The sequence below is a fragment of the Sturnus vulgaris genome, chromosome 27 (genome assembly GCF_052056855.1).
Source record: "Sturnus vulgaris isolate bStuVul1 chromosome 27, bStuVul1.hap1, whole genome shotgun sequence".
In the NCBI taxonomy this organism is placed as follows: Eukaryota; Metazoa; Chordata; class Aves; order Passeriformes; family Sturnidae; genus Sturnus; species Sturnus vulgaris.
In genome coordinates this window covers 3,132,067-3,148,557 of record NC_142269.1, presented here as the reverse complement: position 1 = coordinate 3,148,557, position 16,491 = coordinate 3,132,067, and the positions used below count along the sequence as shown (strand labels likewise).

At 68.2% G+C, this 16,491-nt stretch overlaps 3 protein-coding genes across 3 annotated transcripts in view; 1 reads left to right on the top strand and 2 right to left on the bottom strand.

The window, feature by feature from the left end:
- The first annotated feature begins 759 nt into the window (after positions 1 to 759).
- On the top strand, positions 760 to 6,051 carry PDK2 (pyruvate dehydrogenase kinase 2). The gene is made up of 11 exons (XM_014889432.2): positions 760 to 920; positions 1,926 to 2,067; positions 2,913 to 2,984; positions 3,193 to 3,377; positions 3,829 to 3,918; positions 4,173 to 4,250; positions 4,604 to 4,680; positions 4,761 to 4,859; positions 4,943 to 5,050; positions 5,492 to 5,605; positions 5,689 to 6,051. The coding sequence occupies exons 1-11, from the start codon at positions 803 to 805 to the stop codon at positions 5,827 to 5,829; spliced, it is 1,224 nt and encodes a 407-aa protein (XP_014744918.2). The 5' UTR covers positions 760 to 802; the 3' UTR covers positions 5,830 to 6,051.
- A 411-nt stretch (positions 6,052 to 6,462) lies between these two features.
- SAMD14 (sterile alpha motif domain containing 14) lies at positions 6,463 to 11,074 on the bottom strand. The gene is given in 12 exon segments (XM_014889399.2): positions 6,463 to 6,970; positions 7,314 to 7,469; positions 7,545 to 7,652; positions 7,885 to 8,041; positions 8,121 to 8,195; positions 8,409 to 8,496; positions 8,575 to 8,719; positions 8,721 to 8,819; positions 8,821 to 8,835; positions 9,270 to 9,427; positions 10,260 to 10,311; positions 11,012 to 11,074. Coding segments are annotated over 11 exon segments (1,197 nt in total). The 5' UTR covers positions 10,300 to 10,311; positions 11,012 to 11,074; the 3' UTR covers positions 6,463 to 6,814.
- A 1,106-nt stretch (positions 11,075 to 12,180) lies between these two features.
- Positions 12,181 to 16,491, bottom strand: part of PPP1R9B (protein phosphatase 1 regulatory subunit 9B) — a 6,885-nt gene continuing 2,574 nt past the window's right edge. The window contains 8 exon segments of the mRNA XM_088179471.1: positions 12,181 to 13,295; positions 14,566 to 14,662; positions 15,165 to 15,394; positions 15,685 to 15,738; positions 15,830 to 15,948; positions 15,951 to 15,981; positions 16,059 to 16,194; positions 16,384 to 16,441. Coding sequence (XP_088035597.1) covers positions 13,242 to 13,295; positions 14,566 to 14,662; positions 15,165 to 15,394; positions 15,685 to 15,738; positions 15,830 to 15,948; positions 15,951 to 15,981; positions 16,059 to 16,194; positions 16,384 to 16,441 — 779 coding nt within the window. The 3' untranslated portion in view covers positions 12,181 to 13,241.

The following is a 16,491-nucleotide window of genomic DNA, read 5'->3' as shown; positions in this document are numbered from 1 at the left end:
CCCGCCCCCGGGGGTCCCTGTCCCACCCCGCGGGGTTAAATTATTCCGTGTCTCTCCGTGTCGGTGTTTTGGTGTCCAGTCCCAGTGTCCGTTCGGTACTGGGGGCTGCTGGGGAGGGGGTCCTGCACCCCTAGCTGGCCCCCAAAGCCCCCCTCCCTTCTTCGTCGGGGCCAAATAAAGCCTCGCTCTGGGATTTGTAACCTCTCGTCCCCTCCGTGTCATGGCTGGTGGGCTAGTGGGGGTGGGCTGGGGGTGGGGGGCTTTTGGAGGTGGGGAGCAAAAAGAGGAGGGGGGGGGTGATGTACCCCGGAAGGGGTAGAAAGTGATGGGAGGCGTAATGCGGGGATTAAGGTGGGCTCAGACGTCCCCAGACCCTCGGGAAAGGCTCGAATCCCCCCAAAATACCCCAGGAAGGGGCCAGGGACCCCCGAGGGGCTGATGGGAACCCTGATTATGCAAATGAGCGCCGGAGCTGCAACGAGGGGCGGGGCTATCCCGGGAGAGGCGGGGCCCAAGGCGGAGCAGGCGCTGATTGGCCGCGAGGCTCGCGGTGATTGACAGCGGGGCGTGCCCAACGGCGAAGCCGGGTTGGCAGGGCGGGTGGGCGGGGTTTTCGGTAGAACGGGCGCTGATTGGTCGAGGCGCGGTGATTGACAGCGGGTGTGTTGTTTGCGCGCGGCGCGGCGGGGGCGGGGCCGGGCCCGGGGGCTCGGGGGGCCCTGAGGGGACGCTGAGGGGACGCTGAGGGGACACTGAGGGGACAGCGGGGGGCACCGGGGGGCACCGGGGCCACAGCGGCGCCATGCGGCTGCTGCGGTGCCTCGGGAAGCGCGCGGCGCTGGCCGGCGTCCCCACCTACATCGAGCACTTCAGCAAGTTCTCGCCGTCGCCGCTCTCCATGAAGCAGTTTCTGGACTTCGGTAAATAAAGAAAAAAACCCCCGGGACCCCCGGCCCTGCTATGGGGACAGGGACAGCCCTCGCTGGGCACAGCCGGTGTGAGGGCGGTGCTGGGGGAGGGAGCTCCGTGCACACCCCCGGGAATTCCTGCCCCCCCTTCCTGGGAATTCCTAAATTCCTACCACCCCCCTTCCTTGGAAAATCCTTCACACACCCGCCCCGGAAAATCCTAATTCCCCCCGTCAGGGAATTTCTCCCCACCCTGTAAATCTGAGGGGTCTGGGGGCTCTCTTCCTCAGTGAGTGTGTGGGCCTGGGTTACTCTGGCCGCCCCCAAAATCTCATTTTTATTGGGGCTGGGGGGATTTAACAACACCCCCCGGGTAAATAAGTGCGGGTGGAGCGTGGTTTCCTAATGGGCCCTTTTGGGGGTGTCCCCTCTGTCCCCCCCACCCCTCAGGGGGTGTCCCAACCCCTTCCTTGGGGGCACATCCCAGTAAACCCACCCTGTGAGGGACCCCCAGACCCAGGGTGGGCAGCTGGGACCCCCCCAGTCCGATCCAGTGTCCCCCCCATTGGTGTCACCCAGCCTGGCCCTCTCTGGTCCCCTGTCCCCCCCAAACAGGGGCTGGTGGCTGCGCTCTGGGGACAATGTCCCTTGTCGCCAGTGCCCCTCCAGGGGTTTGGGGTCAGCTGTGCCCCCCCTGCCTTGTGGGATGTCCCCCGATTGGGGACCCTGGGTCTGTGTTGGGTTCTGGTGGTGGCCCAGGTCCTTCTCCCCTCCAGATTGCTCTCGGGGGTCTCCCAGCCCAGTTTGGGCTGTTCTGGGTGGCACTGGGCACCCAGCCTGTCCTCCCCCATCAGCCCTCCCTGTCCCCGCAGTGTCCCCCAGCCCTCACCCCCTCCCCAGCCAAGGACCAGAACCCGCTCCTGTCCTCTGTCCCCAGTGCCAGAGGGGTGGCAGTGCCACCAACGCTGGCTCTGGGGGTCCCGTGGGTGCTCACCCCGTGTCCCCCTGTGTCCCCAGGCTCCAGCAATGCCTGTGAGAAGACGTCGTTCGCGTTCCTGCGCCAGGAGCTGCCCGTGCGCCTCTCCAACATCATGAAGGAGATCAACCTCCTCCCGGACCGGGTGCTGCGCACGCCCTCCGTGCAGCTGGTGCAGAGCTGGTCAGTGCTGGGGACACGGGGACACTGCCACCTGGCCGGCCTGGGAGCTGCCACCCTGCCCTGCTGGGGGTCCCACCCTGGCCACTCACCTGGGGTCTCGCTGCCACAGGTTGTCACCCTCTGGGGTACCCCCAGTGTCACAGCTCTCAGTGCCACCGCGGCTCCTGTCACCTCAGGTGTCACGAGCACCGTGTGTCCCACAGCTGTCACCAGCTGTCCTCTCCTCCAGGGAGCTGGGGACAGGCTGGGCACTCGCCAGCCGGTGCTGGGACAGACTGGGAGCTGAGGGGGGTGACACAGGGACAGGTGACAGGCTGGGCACTCCCCAGCTGGTGCCATACCGTGCCCTTGGCTGACATGGGCTGCAGGTCCTTTGGGGACACTCCTGTGCCACCAGGGTGTCCCCAGCCAGCGGGGGGGGCCACCAGTGCCACCCGGTCCCTGAAGGAGCCCTGATGTCCCTGTCCTGGGGGGGGTCTGAGTGTCCCTTTAAGTGTCCCAGTGCCAGCAGCATGACCCGTTTCCCAGTGCCACCACATGACCTGTTGTTTGTCCAGTGTCCCCACTGTCTAGTTTGTCCCGCTGCCAGCAGGATCACGCCATGCCAAGGGGTCAGGCCATGCCAGGGGGTCCAGCAGTGCCACTCCCTGTCACAGCCCCAGCCCCACCATGACCCCAGGTGTCCCCAAGGGCCCCCATGCCAGCAGTGGGGTGGGACAGTGATCCCTGGTGCAGCAGATTTTGGGGTGTGGGCCTGGGCTGAGGGGTGCTGGCCCTGCATGGTGTCACCTGGGGTGTCCTCTGTGTTTGGGGGTGCCAGCTGTGGGGTGTCCGTGTCCCCCCAGGTACGTCCAGAGCCTGCTGGACATCATGGAATTCCATGACAAGGACCCCGAGGACCAAGCCACGCTGGGACAGTGAGTTGGGAGGTGACAGAGTGTCCTTGTCCCCAGTCCCGGGGTTTGGGGTGTCATCCCCTCCCAGGCCCGCGCTGGTGTCACCCCAAAGTGCCACCGGAATCAGCTCCGGGTTTTCCCAGCGCCCTCAGCTCTCGGGGAATCCCGGCCTGGATCGCGGCCGTGGCCGGACCGGGTGTCCCCAGCGCTGTCGCTGTCCCCGGGGCAGGTTCACGACCGCGCTGGTGACAATCCGGAACCGGCACAACGACGTTGTCCCCACCATGGCTCAGGGGGTCATCGAGTACAAGGAGACGTACGGGGATGACCCCGTGTCCAACCAGAACATCCAGTACTTCCTGGACCGCTTCTACCTGAGCCGCATCTCCATCCGCATGCTCATCAACCAGCACAGTGAGCGGGGGGCTGGGGTGTCCCCTGAACCCCCCCGAGTGTCCCCTGGACCCCCCCGAGTGTCCCCAGAACCCCCCGAGTGTCCCCAGAACCCCCCGAGTGTCCCCTGAACCCTCCGACTCTCCCCAGGCCTCTGTCCTCAAAGTCCCCACCAACCCCAGGGAGCTCCCCAAGGTTCTTCTTGTCCCAAGGGTCCCCTCTTAAACCCAGGAGTTTGTCCTGAGGGTCCCCCATCATCGCTGGGTGTCCCCAGAATGTCCCCACAGCCCCAGGGATCTGTCCCAAATGTCCCCACTAACCCCAAGGATTCTCTGTCTTGGGCATCTCCCCTGGTGTGTTGTTTCCCCACAGCCCCAGAGTACCCTGGGGGTGTCCCCAGCTGTCCCTGGGATGCTCTGGGGGTGTCCCCAGCTGTCCCCGGGGTGTCCCCAGCTCGCTGTCCCCTCCCCAGCCCTGCTCTTCGATGGCAGCACCAACCCCGCACACCCCAAACACATCGGGAGCATCGACCCCCACTGCAACGTGGCCAACGTGGTGAGAGGTTGGTGGGGTCTGGGGTCCCACCCCCACGAGGGAGGGGGGATTTGGGGGGTGGGGGTCGCTGGAAAATCCCCCTGGGACCACTCCTGTCACAGGTTTAGGGTGGCCTCAGCCAGAGAGTCCCCTGAGCTGTGCAGGAGACCCCAAAAACTTTTGGGATCTGTAGGGATGGGGGGTGTTTGGGGGCGGGGGGACCCCAAAGGCTGCCCCTGTTGGTGCTGGGGGTGCTGAGCTCTGTGTCCCCCCCTTTGCCAGACGCCTACAACATGGCCAAGCTGCTGTGTGACAAATATTACATGGCCTCACCTGAGCTGGAGATCGAGGAGGTCAACGGTGAGGGGACAGTGGGGACAGTGAGGGGACAATGGAGGCCCCGGGCAGGGGGATTTTGGGAGGCTCCTTTAGGTTTGGGGATTCTCAGGTGGCCCCTTTAGGATTGGTTTCTTGTGTGGGTTGGGGTCTCCATGGCAGGGGGTTCTCAGCTCCTTTAGTATTGGGGTCCCTGTGGGATGGGATTTTTGTGTGGCTCGTTTTGGGTCGGGGTCCCCATTTCTGGGGTTTCTCAGGTGGCCCCTTTAGGATTGGGGGTCCCTGTGATGGGGGGGACCCTCAGGTGCCCCATTTAGGTCTGGGGCAGCTTTAGGCTCAGGATTGTCCCCACCAACCCCAGTGTCCCCCCTCCCCAGCCTGCAACGCCCAGCAGCCCGTGAGCATCGTCTACGTCCCGTCCCACCTGTACCACATGCTCTTCGAGCTCTTCAAGGTACCCCAGCCCTTTTGGGGGGTCCCGGGGGGGCTCTGGGTGTCCCCCCTGACCCCTCCCCGGGGGCTCTGTGTCCCCAGAACGCCATGAGAGCCACGGTGGAGAGCCACGAGAGCAGCCCGCGGCTGCCGGCCATCAGGGTGATGGTGGCCCTGGGCCAGGAGGATTTGTCCATCCGGGTGAGGGAGCCCCGGCCGCGCTGGGGGAGGGTGGGGAGGGGACAGGGATGGCCTTGTCACCCTCTGTGTGTGTGTGTCCCCAGATGAGTGACAGGGGCATGGGCGTGCCCCTGAGGAAGATCGAGCGGCTCTTCAGCTACATGTACTCCACAGCCCCCACCCCCCAGCTGGGCTCCGGGGGGGCCCCCCTGGTACGAGACCCCCACACCTGGGGATGGGGGAGGAGATGGGGCTGGGGGGGTGATTGGAGGGGGGCTGGAGTGGCCTGGGGGTGTTTTCGGGGTGGGCTGGGGGTGTTTTGGAGGTGGCCTGGGGATGTTTTGGGGGTGACTGGGGTGGGCTGGGGGGGTACGGGGAGGTTTGGGCTTGGCCTGGGACCTTTTGGGGACGTTTAGGGTGCCATGGGGACACTTCGTGGTGTGGGGATGCTTGGGAATGGCATGGAGACACTTTGGTGGGGTTGGATGTGGCATGGGGACACTTCGTGGTGGCAGGGCCCCCTCTGCCCATTCCGGGGCCCGTTGCTGGTGGCACAGTGACTGCTGGCAGCACCGTGGGGTGGCCAGGGGTGTCCTGGGAGGTTCCCCCCAGCCCTGGGGACCCTCCCACCCCCCCAATTCGTCGCCCCCCAGGCCGGCTTTGGCTACGGGCTGCCCATCTCCCGCCTGTACGCCAAGTACTTCCAGGGGGACCTGCAGCTCTACTCCATGGAGGGCTTCGGCACCGACGCCGTCATCTACCTGAAGGTGGGTGCCTGTCCCCAAATCCCCCCCAAATCCGGGCTGGGGAGGGGCACAGGACCCTGCTGAGCCCCGTGTGCCGCCCCCAGGCTCTGTCCACGGACTCAGTGGAGCGCCTGCCCGTGTACAACAAGTCAGCGTGGAGGCACTACCAGGCCAGCCAGGAGGCCGGGGACTGGTGCGTGCCCAGCACCGAGCCCAAGAACACCTCCACGTACCGTGTGCCCTGAGCCCCCCCGAGCCCCCCCGGGACCCCCAGACCCACCCTCGGGGTGTCCCTGAGTGCCCCCCGGGGGGGGGGGGGAGTTGGCGTTTTGGCACCCCGGTTCTTTGGGTTCCGTGGGAAGCGTGGGATGTGGGGGTGTCCTGGCAGCCCCACCTTGGTGGCACTTAGGGACAGAGCTGGGGGGGGTTGGAGCAGCTCCCTCACCACCCTCCCCCCCCCACCAAACTTCACACCCGCCCCATCCCAGTAAGGGACTGGTTCTGTCCCGGTAGGACCAGCAGCACTTCCCTGCACCCTGATGGGGTGGGGGGGCCAGGCCTGAGCCCCCCATCCCTCCCAGCTTTCCTGTCCCTGTCCCCCCCCATTATTGCACTACTGAGCTGTCCCCACCCCCGTGTCCCCCCCACTTCCTGTGACCTGCTCAACCCCCCCCCCCCCAAATTCCTCCCTGACCCCTCCCAGTGTCAATAAATTGGATGTTGACTGAATCCCTGGGGTGCTTTGGGGTCCTGGTGCCTCAGTTTCCCCCCCAGGCTTGGGAGGGGGCCGAGGGCTCAGTCCCGGGGTGGCATTTGGGGACACGGGGCCTTGGGGGCTGCTCTGTCCCCCCCCAGTCAGGTGACACCGGCCACTCCAGTTTGCACTGGCCCTTGATACCCTTTTATTTCCTGGGGTGGCTGTGGGGGGCCGGGGTTCGCTCCCTGCCCCCCATTTGGGGGTGCCCGTGTGTGAAGGTGCTGGGGGGGGGAAGGGGCTGGGACCCCCGGCCCCTTGGGGGTGGTGACAGGTGAGGGTGACAGGACGGGCTGGGGGTGACAGGACAGGGTGGGGGTGCCCTCAGCATCCTGGGGGGGCCGGGCTGGGTGGGGAGGGGGCGGCTGGAGCCGGAGTGGGGGTGGGTGCTGCTCCGGGCTCCTTCTGGCCCCGCTGTCCCTCGGTGTCCCCTCGGTGTGTCCCGCGGTGTCCCGGGGGGCTGTGGCTCTCCCCGTTCAGCTCCTCCTCTGCTCCTGGTCCTTTTTCTTGTGCTTCTCCCGCTGTTTCTCCGCTTTGTCGCGGGCCTTGCGCTCCCTCTCCGCCGCCAGGCTCAGCTCCTTGAGCCGCCGCTTGAGCACGGCGCGGTCCTGGGAGCTGCCCACGCCCAGCGCCTGCGGCAGCGAGGGCTGGGACCCCCGGACACAGCGCCCGGAGCTGCCCCCGAGCCCCCCGGAGCCCCCTGCCCCGACAGCAGCTCCTTGGGGGTCCTTTGGGATCGTCCCTTGGGGCACCCGCAGCGTCCCGCCCCATGGAGCGGCCGGCTCGGACAGAGGGGTTTGGGTACACAGGGAACCTCCCTTTGGGGCATCCCGAAACCTTCCAGAACCTTCCTGCCCCATGGAATCCCCCTTTGGGGCACCCCACACCTTCCTGCCCTATGGAACCCCGCACTGGGCCACCCAAAACCTCTCCCCCTCCATTTTTTGGGGTCCCTGGAGCCCCCCGACCCCGCACCTTGAGCTTGGCCCCGTCCAGGAGCAGCAGGCGGGGTCCGTCCACGCCGTGCTCGGAGAAGTCCCGCACGTAGCGCTGCAAGCCCAGGCTCTGCAGCCACTCGCCCACCTGGCCACAAGTCCAGCCCGCGGCCGCGCCCGGCGGCTCCTCCAGCAGCTGCGCACGGGGGGAGTCAGCCGGGGGTCCCCGGAATTGGGGGGAGACACCCCCACGCCCCCCGCCCGTGCTCACCTCGTCCGAGGACTGGGACAGGCTGTGGTAGGGGTACGAGCACTTGGGGGGGCCGGGCAGGCGGGGGCTGGCGCTGGACGGGGGCGAGTCCTCGCTCAGCGTCGAGTCCTGGGCCAGCGGGAGGGGGGGACAGGGCTGGAGCCACCGCAGAGCACCCAACGACACCCCAGATCTACCCCAGAGCCACCCAGTGACACCCCAGCGCCATCCTGACCCTCTGGAGGCTCGAGTCCCGCCCCTAATGTTCCCTGACCCTACGGGGCTTTGTCCCCTGTCCCCAGAGCTGGTGTCACCTCCTCTCTCAGAGCCCCCAGGTCCGTCCCACCTGCCGGGCGCTCACCTGGGACGCGGATTTGGCGGGGCTGAGCCGCTCGTGGCGGGGGGAGCCCGCGGGGGACGCGGGGCCGGGGGAGCCGGAGCCCCTGGAGCTGTCCGAGAACCACGAGAAGGGCAGGAACGGGGAGCCCGAGGGGCGGCCGGGCCCCTCCGCCGCCTCCCTGGGGACAGGGCAGTGTCAGGGGCTGTCCCCGGGCTGTCCCCAGGGTGTCCCCAGTCTGTCCCCAGGGTGTCCCTCACCTGCTGCCCATGGACAGGCGGTTGCTGCTCTTCTCCTTGCGGCTCTTCCCAGAGGACGCCCGGCGCAGGGTGACCCTGGGGACAGCGGTGGTGGCCTGAAGGCTCTGTCCAGGACCCCTCTCATCCCTCCGTCTGTCTGTCCATCCCTCCATCCGTCTGTCCGTCCATCATCTGTGCCTCCACCTTCTCCCCCATCTATTTTTCCATCTTTCCATTGTACTTCTCCATCCCTTCACCCCTCCCCACAGCCCTCTGTCCCTCCTCCCCCTGCCCAGGCCGGGTTCTCACCCCAAATCCAGGAATTTCCTCCTCGTTTTCTTATCGAGCCCCATGGTGGGGCTGGCGGGCTCGGAGGGGCTCATGTCGCGGCTGTCATCTGCAGGGGTGGCACCGGGCTGTCACCCTCTGTCCCCCCAGGGGTCCCCAGGGGGTTCGGGGGGGGGGGGGGTCTCACCTTCGCTGTGCTGCCGGGGCCGGGGAGGGCGGCGGGCGAGGCCGGGGGAGCTGTCGGAGCTGGGGCAGGACTGGGGCGCGGGGGGTCCCCAGAGCCCCTCCTGGGACGGGGTGTTGGTGAGGGGCCGGTAGCGGCTGAGCGGGGGGCGCGGGGGCCGGGGCGTCCCCCAGGCCCGGCCGGGCCACCCCCGGCTCGAAGGAGAAGCCGTCGGTGCGGGAAAAGGGCGAGGGGGCCGGGGGGGCTGCGCTCGCCCTCAGTGCCCTGCGGGGACACGGGCAGGGGGTCAGACCCCTGCAGCCCCCCCGGGCTGTCCCCTAGACCCCCCCTCCTTGTCCCCAAACATGGCATCCATCCCAACCCCATCCTTGGTGTCCCCAATCCTTGGGACACTCCCAACCATGACATTCCCTGAGCCCTTGAGGTTCCCAATCCCTGTGACACCCCCAGCCCTGGCATCCCCCAATGTCCTCCCCGATGTCCCTGGTGTCACCGATGTCCCGGTGACCCTGGTGTCCCCAGTCTCCCCAGTATCCCAGTGTCTCCAGTGTCCCCGATGTCCCTGCTATCCTTGTTGTCTCCGATGTCCCTGGTGTCGCGGTGTTTTTGGTGTCCCCCATGTCCCGCTGTCCCCGCTGTCCCCAGTGTCCCTGGTGTCCCTGTTGTCTCCGATGTCCCCAGTGTCCCCGGTGTCTCACCGCGGCCTCGGGCCCCTCGTCGCCCTCGGTGGAGCTGGCGCTGTCGCGCAGGCGGGAGCGCGAGGGCCGCTGGCGGCGGCCGCGGGCCAGGAGCCGGGCGCGGGCCTTGTGCAGGCTGCTGTCCAAACGGGGCGTCTCTGGAACCACAGCGGTAAAATCTGGGAGTGAAAGAGACACCGGGGCACGGACAGACGGACGGACGGACACACGGACAGCGGGGAGGGATAGGATGGACACGGAGAGAGCGGGAACGGGGGTGGTGACAGAGGGACGGACGAGGAGGGAGGTTGGGTGGATGGAGAGAGGGATGGATCCATGGACGATGGAGGGATGGATCCATGGACGATGGAGGGATGGACGGACAGACAGACGGATGGACAGGAGATGGAGGGAGGGATGAGCAGCGAGGACAACAGGGAAGCGTTGGACACAGGGGGACAGACAGGGAAGGCCAGCCCAGTGGAGAGGGGACAGGGGGACAGAGGGACAGGGGGACAGGGCAGGGGAGTCAAAGGCGGGTGGGCGGTCCCAGGAGGACAGGAGGGGGCACAAGGAGAGGGGAGCATTGGGGACATGGATGGGGCACCCCGGTGGGGCAGGACAGGGGACAGGGGGACAGAGAGAAGTGTTCAGAGATGCCCCCATGGGGACAGAGGAGTGGGGTGGCCCTGAGCACAGAGCGTCCCTGTCACCCAGGAGGGGACACGCTTTGCCCAGGTCCCACCGGGATCCCCCCAATGTCCCCCCCTGTATCCCAACCCCCACCCCAGGGGTGGCTCTGGGCGGTGTCCCCTGCTGTCCCCATCACCCCCTGCACACCCCTGTGCCCCCATTCCTGTGTGCCCTGGACGTGTCCCCATGTCTTTGTCACCCCCCTGTCCCCTTCCCCACGCACATCCCCGTGTCCCCAAGCCCAGATCGGGGGTCCCCTCTGGACACAGGGGGACACTGAGGGGACCCACGGGTGGCTCTGCAGCCCCAGGAACTCACCAAAAACCTCGTCCGTGTCCTGCAGCTTGGAGACCGACATGGTGGGACAGAGCTGGGGACACAGGGGACACTCAGGGGGGAAGGCCCAGCCCCTCTGTGCCCCCCGGTGCCTCCCGGTGCTCCCCGTGTCCCGCGGTACGGGGGGCTGGGCACACCTTGTGCAGCGCGGCTGGGAAGGGGTTAAACACCCCCCCCAACCCCGGGGATCGCGGGGGATGGGAACCAGTCCCAGGAGAGGCCGGGACCGGGAATGCCGGACCGGGAATGCCGGACCGGGAATGCCGCTCGGGGATTCCTGTACCGGGAATATCGAACCGAGGGGGATGGGGCTGTCCCGGGGGAGGGGCAGCTCCGGGAATGGACCGGGGCTGGACCGGAGCTGTTGCACCGGGGCTGGGGCTGCACCGGGGATGCTCTGCCGGAGGATGAGGCTGTACCGGGGCTGGGGCTGTACCGGAGCCGTACCGGAGCCGTACCGGAGCTGTACCGGGACGGTACCGGGGATGCTCTACCGGAGGATGAGGCTGTACCGGGGCTGGGGCTGTACCGGAGCTGTACCGGAGCTGTACCGGGGCTGGGGCTGTACCGGGGCTGTACCGAAGCCGTACCGGAGCCGTACCGGGGCTGTACCGGGGATGCTCTACCGAAGGATGGGGCTATACCGGAGCCGTACAGGGACTGTACCGGGGTTGTACCGGGGCCGCTGACCGCGGGTGACGCCCTGCCCGTTCCCTCCCCCCCTCCCCACTCACCCGCGCTCCTGGGGCATCCTGCTCGCCCCGGGTCTCCTCCCGCCGGGGCCGGGCCGGGCCGGTGGCGGGGCCGGGGGGAGCGGGGGGCGCTGCCGAGCCGGGCCGGGCCGCCCCGCCGGGCCGGGGGCCGCGGGGGGGGGGGGGCACAGGAACCCGGAAACGGCGGGGGCGGCGGGGGCGGGGTCTGCCCCGCCCGGGGCTGAACGGACACCGAGGGGGGGGGGAAACACCGGGAGGGGACACGGGGACAGAAACACCCACGGGGTTCTGAACGGACAGCGCCGGGGGGCACCGAGGGTGCGGGGACAGCGGGCACCGAGGGACACGCGGCGGTGCTGAAGGGACAGCGACAGCGGCGGGACCGCGGTGACACCGGCCCGTCAGTGTCCCCATCCCCTCCAGTGTCCCCAGGTCCTCCCCAGTGTCTCCCAGCCCAGGGGCTCCTCCCAGTGCCCGCTCCCATCGTGCCCATTTCCCCCAGTGCCCTCCAGTCCTTCCCAGTCCCTCCCACTCCCCTCTGCACCCCCTACTCCTCCCCGCGACCCCAAATCACTCCCAGTCCTCCCAGTTCCCCCCAGTCCCTCCCCGTCCCCTCCATCCTGTCCAACCCTCCCACGGTGTCCCCAGTGCCCCCCATCCTCCCCAGTGTCCCCAGTGCCCCCCCATCCTCCCCACTCCTTGCCGCCACCCCAAACAATTCCCAGTCCCCCTCCATAGCCCCCCCCACCCTTCCCAGTCCCCCCCAGTGTCCCCCGGCCCATCCGCCGGCAGAAGGAGGCGGGGCTGGGGGGGCGTGGGGGGGGAGGCCGAGGCCGCGTTTATGGGGCGGGGGGCGGCGTTTTTTTTGGGGCGGGGGGGTGCTGAGAGCGGAGCGGTGCATACATAGGTACATTATATATAGTATATACACCCACAGGTACACGTGTGAGATTAAATAACCCCGGCCCCCCCCCACGGGGCTCGCGCTCCCCGGACCCCCTCCCCTTAAATAACCCCCTCCCCCCTCCCCGAGTGGCTCCAATCCAGTCGGACCCCCCCGACCCCCCCCCCCCCCCCCGCACCCCCCGCCCCACGCGTTTCCCCCTCCCCCCCGCCTCCCCTTCCCAGTATAACCAGCTCTGGCTCCCAGTTGCCCCCACATCCAGTTACTGTCGGAGACTCGGCGGCGAGGGGGGGGCAGAATAGAAATGAAAAATAAAGGGCCGAGAGGGAGGGACCCCCCCGGGGCCGGCTGGGGGTCGGGGGGTGTCCCAGCCCCAAAGAAATGCTGTGATTATTTTTTTTTGGGGGGGTGGGGGGGGTGTCCCAGCCCCAGAGAAATGTTGTGAGTTTTTTTTGGGGGGGGATTGGGGAGTGTCCCAGCCCCAGAGAAATGCTGTGAGGTTTTTTTTTTGGGGGGGGGAGGGGGATATTTACAGGTGGGGGGGTGGGAGCATCGCCCCCACCCCAGAGGAGACCCCCGTGTGTGTCCCCCCCCATCCTCGCCCAGGGAAGGCGAAAGCCCCGGGTTGAGGGGGGGGGTGTTGGCGGGGCCGGGGGGCACAGGCAGCCCCCCCCCAATTCCCAGGGTGGGGGGGGCAATGGGGTTGGGGGTCCCCCCCATCCCTTGCAGGGGGTGACAAAGGCTCAGGGGTCCCCCCCTGCCCGGCGATGGTGGCACTGAGGGGGAGGGGGGACACTTGGGGTCCCCCCCTCCATGGCGGTGGTCCCGGGGTCACCCCGATGTGGGGCTGGGGGGGCTCCAAGGCCAGCGAGTCCCAAGAGAAGGAGCTGGGTCTGGGGGGGCTCGCAGTGTCCCCCCCCCCCCCCAGCTGGCTCAGATTTGGGGTGGTGGGGGGGGACATTGTCCTCTCTGTGTGTGTCCCCCCCCCTCCAGAGTCCAACCAGGTGTGTCCGGGGGGGTGGGGGGGTCACGTTGAAAGTGTGTGGGGGGGTCCTGGGGGGGCCGCGCCCCCTCCCCGGGTCCATCACGTCACCACGAGACTCACACTGGACACAGACACGAACGCGGGGTGACCCCCCCGGCCCCCCCCGAGCCCCCCCCCCCCCCCCGCTGTCTGTGCCCCCGTGGGGGGGTGGGGGGCACCAGGAGGCCTTGGCGGGGTCTCAGCCCCTCCCCGCTGGGGGGGGAGGGGAGGGGGCAGGGCCGGGGGGGGGGATGGGGGGGTGGGGGTTGGGGGGGATAAGAAGGGGCCCCCCCAGGCCGGAATCGCTGCGGTTTGAGGGTGGTTTAGGTCGGGTTGGAATTTTTCAAAGTCTGCAGCTTGGCCTCCAGTTCGGAGATCTGAAAAACAGCAAAGGGGACAGGTCTCAGCGGGGGGGGCCGGGGGGGACACACCGGGGTCGGGGGGGACATGGGGACACACCGGGGGGGACACGGGGACACACCGCGGGGGACACGGGGACACACCGGGGGGGACATGGGGACACAGCGGGGGGGACACGGGGACACACCGGGGGGACACGGGGACACACTGGGGTGAGGGGGAGGGACACGGGGACACACCGTGGGGGACTGTGATGGGTGGGGAGGACACGGAGATGGGGACAGGACTGGGGGGACAAGGATGGGACAAGGGGGGCGGGACATGGGGGGCACATGGGGGACATACACTGGGGACACTGGGATGGCTGGGGGGGCACAGGGGTGACTGGGAGGGCACAAGGGGGACACACATGGGGGTCTCACGGGGGTGACTGAGGGGACGCAGGGATGGGCTGGGGACACACACGGGGGGCACAGGGATGGGCTGGGATGGGCAGGGGGCTGCAGGCAGCGCTGGGTGATCTCTGTGGGATGCCAGGGGACATTTTGGGGGTGATGGAGGTGGCTGAGTTGGGGGGGGAGGGGGGGGCTCTGCTGGTGTTGGGGACCTCCCCGCTGTGCCCTGGTGCCCCCCAGCCAGACAGGGCCGGTCAGTCCCTGTCCCGTGACGCCGGGGGATCCTTTGGGATCCGGTGACCCCGAGTTGGGATCCTTTGGGATCCGCTGTGCCCCGCACGGCCCCGGCCCCACAGCGGGGCTGGCACAGGATCCGTGGGGCCCTTTGGGGATCCAGCATGACCAGCATGGGATCCCAGCGGGACCGGACCCTGAGCCCGGCACCGATCCCCGGGATCCCAGCGGGACCGGACCCTGAGCCCGGCACCGATCCCCGGGATCCCAGCGGGACCGGACCCTGAGCCCGGCACCGATCCCCGGGATCCCCGGCAGATCCCACACACGCTGTCGGGATCCGCTGCCCGCGCAGATTCTCTCGCTCCTTTCAGGGCTGCCGGGCCCCAGAGCAGGACCCTGGGCAGATCCAGAGCAGAACCCCAGCGCCGGGAGGAGGCTCGGGGCAGATCCCGGGCAGATCCCGGGCAGATCCCGGGCAGGTCCGGTGGGAGCAGATCCCCACGATCCGGCGTGGGATGCGCGGCTCAGTCCGGAGGGAGCCCCGCGGAGCTCCGGGATCCATCGCTGGCACGGCGGGAGGGCGGGGCCGGGCCGGGGGGCACCGGGGGGCACCGGGGGGTCAGGGACATCCCCCGTCCCGGCGCCCCGTGCCCACCTTCTCCTGCAGCTTCTCCATCTCCTCCTTGTGCGCCAGCTCCGACTCCTCCAGCACTCGCCGCTGCGCCGTCTCCTTCTTCAGGAACTCGATCTCCCTGCGGGGACCACCAGGGGTGAGTGCACGTCCCCAAACCTGGGGACAGCCCTGGGGGACCCCGGGGTTTGGGGGCCCGGGGAGCTCCCAGAGGATGGGTTGTGCCCGGGGATGCTGAGGAAGGATCAGGGGGTCCTGGAAGGGTTTGGGTTTGGAAGGAGCTCAGAGCTCACCTGTGGGCAGGGACACCTTTGGGAGTCCCAGGGTGGGGCCATGCCAAAGGGAGGGTCCCCGCTGATGGACAAAGGGTGCCCAGAAGGGTTTGGCACCTCAGGGATGTGGCCCTGCCCACAGGACAGTCCGTGCCCAGGGACAGAGGGTGGCACGGAGGGGTCAGAGCCCCCCGAGGGTCCCACACCGAGGGCACAGGGACAGACACGGGTGCCCAGGGATGGACCCACGGCCAAGGGATGGGCTCAGCCCGGTGGCACAGGCTGTGCCCAGGGACAGGGGTGCCCAAGGGACACGCTGGGGACAGGAGGGGACACTGGAGCTGCCCTCACTTCTGCTGGTACTCCTTGATGAGCCGCTTGGCCTTGCTGTACTTTCTCTCCAGGGTCTGGTACTGGGCCTGGGTCTCCTTGAGGTGCTCGTCCACGGCCTGGCACAGGTTCTGGGCCTCCATCCAGTACCCCTCGAGCTTCTCCATGCGCTCCTTGTTCTCCTCCACGCTCTGCTCCAGCTGGGCCTTCTCGGCCCTCCAGCGCGCCTTCTCCTGCTCCAGGCTCTGCAGCTGGGGACAGCGGTGTCACCACGGGCTGTGGCACGGCCAGGGGACAGCCAGGGGACATGGGACAGGCAGGGGATGGGACGTGGCACAGAATGTCATGACGTGGCACAGCCAGGGGACAGGAATGGAACATGGCACGGCCAGGGGATGGGATGTGGCACAGCCAGGTGACAGGCAGGACATGGCAGGACATGGAATGGCCGGTGCAGGGCAGCTGGAGAAGGACATTCAGGGTGCCAGGGCAGCTGTCAGGGTGTCCCCCCACCCCTGGTCCAGCCAGGACCCCCCCTCACCTTCCTCTTGAGCTGCTGGATCTCAGCCTCGGTCACGGCGTGTTTGATCTGGAGCTGTGGAGAGCCGGGGTGGGCACAAGGTGGGCACGGGGTGGGCACAGCCCCCCAGGTGAGCACCCCCTGCCCTCCCCCAGCCCCTCCTCACCTCCTTGAACTTGTGCACCAGCTTCTCGGGGTCCATCTCCACGGGGGACAGCGTGTCCTCGTTCTCGGCCAGCTCGAACACCTCGATGGCCATTTCCCCGCTGGGGAACATGGGCTCATCTCCTCCTCCTCGTCCGTGGCGTATTCCCCGGTCTGCGGAGGGGCACGGGGCGGGGTTGGCACCCGGGGGTGTCCCTGCCGTGCCCCCCCAGCCCCGCGTGCCCTGTCACCTCCTCGTCATCCTCGGTGTACTGGCTGTAGCGCTGCTCCATCATCTCGCGCTGCCACCGCTCCTGCTCCAGCGTCTGCTGGATCAGCTGAGCCACCTCGCTCTGCTCGCCCGGCTTCTCCCGCCCGATCAGGAACCTGGGGGGCACCGGGGGGTCAGGGGGGCACCGGGGGACACCGGGGGGCACCGGGGGACACCGGGGGGCACCGGGGGACACCCAGGGGGACACCCAGGGGGACACAGCCAGGGGGTATTGAGGAAACACAGCCAGGAGACATCGAGGGGACAGCCAGGAGACACAGCCAGGGGACATCGAGGGGACACACCCAGGGGACATCCCTGATCCCTCGCTGGGAGCAGAGGGTTCAGGGGGCGTTGTGGAGACTGGGGATGAGTTGGGAGCACTTTGGGGCGCACCAGGGTGACACTCTGGA

What these genes read in the sequence shown, in the direction of transcription:
- PDK2 (XM_014889432.2), top strand. Translation starts at nt 803, where the DNA reads ATGCGGCTGCTGCGGTGCCTCGGGAAGCGCGCGGCGCTGGCCGGCGTC. An exon ending in AGGAGGATTTGTCCATCCGG is followed by an intron (nt 4,860 to 4,942) that starts GTGAGGGAGCCC and finishes GTGTGTCCCCAG; the next exon opens with ATGAGTGACAGGGGCATGGG. An exon ending in ACGCCGTCATCTACCTGAAG is followed by an intron (nt 5,606 to 5,688) that starts GTGGGTGCCTGT and finishes TGCCGCCCCCAG; the next exon opens with GCTCTGTCCACGGACTCAGT.